General features: G+C 57.3%; 1 protein-coding gene across 1 annotated transcript; it reads left to right on the top strand.

Moving 5' to 3' along the window:
- The first annotated feature begins 292 nt into the window (after positions 1–292).
- Positions 293–5,645, top strand: LOC133361852 (RNA-binding protein 47-like). The gene is made up of 3 exons (XM_061580845.1): positions 293–296; positions 2,646–3,910; positions 5,628–5,645. Exons 1-3 carry the CDS (start codon positions 293–295, stop codon positions 5,643–5,645), a joined length of 1,287 nt encoding a protein of 428 aa, XP_061436829.1.
- Positions 5,646–5,897: the final 252 nt, after the last annotated feature.

The following is a 5,897-nucleotide window of genomic DNA, read 5'->3' as shown; positions in this document are numbered from 1 at the left end:
CGTACTCCCTCTCACCTGTGTGTACACTCACACACATGTGTGTGTGAGTCCATGTGTGTGTGTGTGTGTGAGTCCATATGTGTGTGTAACTCCATGTATGTGTCTAAAGTCGATGTCTGTCTGTGTGAGTCCATGTATGTGTGTCTAAAGTCGATGTCTGTCTGTGTGAGTCCATGTATGTGTGTCTAAAGTCGATGTCTTTGTGCGTGTGGGCCAATGTGTGTGTGTAAGTCCATGTGTGTGTGCACACACACACATGGACTTACACTTGTCGCGAGTGACATTATATAGCATGGGCCCTCCCTTGCACATGAAACAGGAGTTGTGTTGAGATGTTAAAACACAAAACAGAAACCTTTCGCAAGGAATCATGTCACTGAATTAGCCACACGAGGTGCTACTACTGTACGTGTTACATTTTATTTTGGTCTTTCGCTAAAAGTCACCTAGATAGGTTAAACATTAATATGTGTACACCTCCCACCACCCCTGTACCCCCCTACCCCTCCTGCACCCCTCATCCAGCAGTGGGTAGAGTCTACCCTACGAGATATTGACTCTAGACGTGAGTATTGAGAAAGGCATCCCAGGAATGTGCTTAAATAAACAACTTGGAGGCCACAATCGATTCTTGGCCAGAGCCTAAGCCACCACCCCTTGCTAATAAGTGACGTGTTGAGTCAACAGCCCACTGAGTCAACACTCAGCCCACTGAGTCCTCAACAAAGACGCGGGCAGGGTGGGTGGGTTGGAGAGCAGAGACCTCCACTCTCGGTCAAGTCGCGTGCTGACTCGCATCTTGCAGGGCTGCTGCTGCTACTGCTGCACCATTGCTGCTGCTGCTGCTGTGGTGCTGTTGCTGGTACCTCTATCAGCCAAGCCTCTCATCATCACCTGCTCCTGTGTGGGTGAGTGGGTGGATGAGTGTGTGGGTGGGTGAGTAGGTGAGTGGATGAGTGGGTGAAAGTGGTGGGTGAGTGAGTGGGTGAGTGGGTGGGTGAGTGAGTATGTGGGTGAGTGTGTGAGCGACTGGGTGAGTGAGTGAGCGACTGGGTGAGTGAATGGATGAGGGGGTAGGTGGGTGGATGAATGGGTGTGTGAGTGGGTAGGTGAGTGTGTGGGTGAGTGTGTGAGCGACTGGGTGGGTTAGTGTGTGAGCGACTGGGTGAGTGAGTGAGCGAGCGACTTGGTGAGTGAGTGGGTGGGTGAGTGGGCGGGTGAGTGGATGAGTGTGTGGGTGAGTGGGTGGATGAGTGAATGAGTGGGTGAGTGAGTGACTGGGTGAGTGGGTGAGTGAGTGTGTGAGTGGTTGGGTGAGTGGGTGGGTGAGCGACTGGGTGAGTGAGTGGGTGTGTGAGTGGATGAGTGGGTGGATGAGTGTGTGGGTGAGTGTGTGAGTGACTGGGTGAGTGAGTGGGTGGGTGAGTGTGTGAGTGGGTGTTGAGTGTGTGGGTGAGTGTGTGAGCGACTGGGTGAGTGAGTGGGTGGGTGAGTGTGTGAGTGGGTGTTGAGTGTGTGGGTGAGTGTGTGAGCGACTGGGCGAGTGAGTGAGTGAGCGATTGGGTCAGTGAGTGGGTGGGTGAGTGAGTGGGTGGGTGTGTGAGTGGGTGGGTGAGTGAGTGTGTGAGTGTGTAGGTGGGTGGGTGAGTGGGTAGATGAGTGTGTGGGTGAGTGTGTGGGTGAGTGTGTGAGTGGGTGGTGAGTGTGTGTGTGAGTGAGCGAGCGACTGTGTGAGTGAGTGGGTGTGTGAGTTGGTGGGTGAGTAAGTGGGTGTGTGCGTGGGTGTGTGAGTGGGTGGGTGAGCGACTGGGTGAGTGAGTGTGTGTGTGAGTGAGTGAGTGGGTGAGTGGGTGGGTGGGTGAGTGAGTGGGTGTGTGAGCGACTGGGACATTGAGTAAGTGAGCGACTGTGTGAGTGAGTGAGTGTGTGAGTGTGTGAGTGAGTATGTGAGTGTGTAGGTGTGTGTGTGAGTGAGTGGCTGAGTGAGTGGATGAGTGTGTGGGTGAGTGTGTGTGTGAGCGACTGGGTGAGCGATTGAGTGAGTGTGTGAGTGGTTGGGTGAGTGGGTGGGTGAGCGACTGGGTGAGTGAGTGGGTGTGTGAGTGGGTGAGTAGGTGGATGAGTGTGTGGGTGAGTGTGTGAGTGGGTGGTGAGTGTGTGAGTGGGTGAGTTGGTGGATGAGTGTGTGGGTGAGTGTGTGAGTGGGTGGATGAGTGAATGAGTGGGTGAGTGAGTGACTGGGTGAGTGGGTGAGTGAGTGTGTGAGTGGTTGGGTGAGTGGGTGGGTGAGTGAGTGTGTGAGTGATTCGGTGTGTGAGTGGGTGAGTGGGTGGATGAGTGTGTGGGTGGGTGGTGAGTGTGTGGGTGGGTGGTGAGTGTGTGAGTGGGTGTGTGAGTGGGTGAGTGGGTGGATGAGTGGGTGGATGAGTGTGTGAGTGGATGAGTGAGCGAGTGGGTGTGTGAGTGGGTGAGTGGGTGGATGAGTGTGCGGGTGAGTGTGTGTGTAAGTGTGTGAGTGACTGGGTGAGTGACTGGGTGAGTGAGTGAGTGTGTGCGTTTTTTAGGGACCTCTGCTTAAACGCGTCTCTCTCTCCACTCTCTTTCTCTTCCTCTCCAGCAGTTGATTTCCCCCACTGCGTGTCAAGTTCTCCACCGGGCCCCAACCCGCTGCCCCAGCGCCACCGTAGCCAATCCACCGATGCTCGGCATGGCCTGTCTGGAGAGGGACCTGCTGTACCTCAAGCTGCGCACGGGGTACAACATCTTCCAGGAGAACGGACAGAGGAAGTTCGGACCGCCGCCCGACTGGCAGGGCCCCCCTCCCGCCCGCGGCTGCGAGGTGTTCGTGGGGAGGATCCCACGCGACCTCTACGAAGACGAGCTGGTTCCCGCGCTGGAGGCGGTGGGCAAGATCTACCAGCTCCGCCTCATGATGGCGTTCAGCGGAGAGAACCGCGGCTTCGCGTTCGTCACCTACGCGATGCGCTCCCACGCCAAGGACGCCGTCAAGAAACTCAACAACTTGGAGATCCGTCCCGGACACCGCATCGGAGTCAAAGTGAGCATGCACTTTCGCCGTCTCTTCATCGGGGGGCTGCCAAAGGACAAGACGCGAGCGGAGGTGATGATGGTGATGAGCGACGCCACAGAGGGCGTGGTGGGTGTCAAGACGAGCGTCCATTTACGCGACAACACCCTCAACCGAGGCTTCGCGTTCATCGAGTACGAGAGCCATCACGCGGCCGCCATGGCCCGGAAGAAGCTCCGTCAACTTCGCTTCTGGCTCTGGGGCCGGACCATCGAGGTGGACTGGGCCACCCCGGAGCGAAACACGGCGGCGGCTGCCGCGGCCACGGCAGCGGAACACGAGGAGGAGGAGAAGAAGGCGGTGGTCCCAGACCTGCTGCCGCCGGATTGCACCGGCGCCGGCAAGGCCGCGCACAGCCTGTTTGGGGGCTGGGGGCCACGCACGCGGCTCTGGCGGGCACCCCGCCACTCACGGCCCACGCCCGTCGGTCTGGACGAGCTGCCGGAGGCGGCCGTCTTGTCGTGCGAGACGCGTCTGCAGGCGCTGCTACGGAGCGCCGGCGTGGGCCACGCGACCTTCGAACTGCACGCTCACTCGGAGCCCGGCAGACCCATGGGCCTCCTGTACAAGGTCTCCGTTCCCGGGATGATGCGGGAAGGCAGCGGCTTCTTCCCCGCGGTGCTGAGCTCCAGCGTGGAGGGAGCGCGCGAAGTTGCCAGCGAGCTCCTCCACGAAATCCTCAGCGACGCGAACCCGAGGGCGGGCCCGGCCCCCGTCGCGACGGCGCCTCCCGGCCGCCCCTTCCGGGGCGTATCCCGGCGACTTCCCCGTGCCCCGGCAGCCGGTCGCCGCGCGCCTGCCGACAAGCGGCACGCACCCGTAGTGCCGCGTGGCCGTCGTGGCGGCGTTCGTCAGACCGCGGACGGTGTCCTACCGCTTGAAGCTCACATCCGTTCTGCCGTGTTCACCGTCAAACTGCAAGTTGCCCGGCCGCTCACTCGACATGGTCACGTTGCCGCATGCCAGAGCTCGCAATCGGGTACCCGTACACGTTCCCTACCCGATACCCGGCTACCCGTACCCGGCCGGGTACGGGTAGGGTACAGGTATCGGGTACCCGATTGCGACCTCTGGGATGAAGCCACGTTGCAGGCGCGGGTGGGTTGATTCTAGGAACTTGAATTGTGAGAAGAGACAAGACGTTGGCAAATGAGTGACACACGGTGACTCACCAGTGACTCACGGCTTACCCGTACCCGGCCGGGTACGGGTAGCCGGGTATTGGGTAGGGTACGGGTATCGGGTACGGGTAACCGGGTATCGGGTAGGGTACGGGTAGCCGGGTATCGGGTAGGGTACGGGTATCGGGTAGGGTACGGGTAGCCGGGTATCGGGTAGGGTACGGGTATCGGGTAGGGTACGGGTATCGGGTAGGGTACGGGTAGCCGGGTATCGGGTAGGGTACGGGTATCTCGGGTAGGGTACGGGTACCGGGTATCGGGTAGGGTACGGGTATCGGGTAGGGTACGGGTATCGGGTAGGGTACGGGTAGCCGGGTATCGGGTAGGGTACGGGTATCGGGTAGGGTACGGGTAGCCGGGTATCGGGTAGGGTACGGGTATCGGGTAGGGTACGGGTATCGGGTAGGGTACGGGTAGCCGGGTATCGGGTAGGGTACGGGTATCGGGTAGGGTACGGGTATCGGGTAGGGTACGGGTAGCCGGGTATCGGGTAGGGTACGGGTATCGGGTAGGGTACGGGTACCGGGTACCCGGTTGCGACCTCTGCCGCTCGCTCTCCACTCAGCCGTCCGCCCCTTTCCTGTTTCCCTCGTTGGGCGGGACCAGCCCTGACTTCACGTTGTGCCTCATTTGACTCGTCACCCCGTGGCCCCGCACACGTCCTCGTCACACCAGGTGTCACCCTGTCATTACACTCTAATGACGACCGACAACTGAATCCATAAAGACAAAATGATTTCAGGTGTTTGACGCGTCAACGCCATTTTGTTTTGAAAATGTCGGGGAGAAAAAAGTATTTTGTTCACGTCGCATTCTGATGTCAAAACATTTGATTCTTTATCAAATTGAAAAACTCTTCAGCGTAGCGACTTTGCTACACACGGAGAGGTCCGTGCACCGCCTCGTTTGCACAGCCTCTATCCCTGTGCCACGTGTAGTTCGTGCACACACAGCTGTTAAGAGTTTGATGTTTTGTTGATTCACAATTTACGTGTGTTTTCCTGTAATGGTTTTTTGTTAATGTTTTAGTGGAAATAAAATCGTGAAAAGTCTCTTCCTCTCTCTCTCCCCACTCTCTCGGCCGAGTGTCGCATGCTTGGGACCTTTCTTTCCCTCCTCTGCGGATTTAATTTGATGTGCTGATTTACACCCAGCATATTTCAGACTTCCCTGTTTTGTCAGGGCATGTTCCTGATCATTACCAACGTTCCAATGGCCAGGAACTTCAGAGTAACCTATTACCTTTTCATGCAGCATCATAATATAATTTTCCTGGATCATCGCCTTTATAGCTTTGATCAATTGCCAATGGTTTACCGGTTCGTGTTAGTGTTTACTTGTGCCGCCCTCTTTCCCAGTGGGACCACGTGGCGTGAAGTTGTGTCGCACATGAACAGAGTCGGTGCACATCACGAGTCTCCGTACTCGACTGTCACAGAGACACACAGAGACACACAGAGACATTGATACACACAGAGACACACACACAGAGACACACACAGACACGCAGAGACACACACACAGAGACATAGACACACACAGAGAGACACATACAGACACACACGCAGAGACACACACAGACACACAGAGACACACACACAGAGACATAGACACACACAGAGAGACAC

Source organism: Lethenteron reissneri, unplaced genomic scaffold (assembly GCF_015708825.2).
Source record: "Lethenteron reissneri isolate LAM-NWPU_2019-01 unplaced genomic scaffold, ASM1570882v1 scaffold_1263, whole genome shotgun sequence".
Lineage (NCBI taxonomy): Eukaryota > Metazoa > Chordata > Hyperoartia > Petromyzontiformes > Petromyzontidae > Lethenteron > Lethenteron reissneri.
The sequence above is the reverse complement of the archived record's forward strand: the minus strand, read 5'-3'. Positions and strand labels throughout refer to the sequence as shown.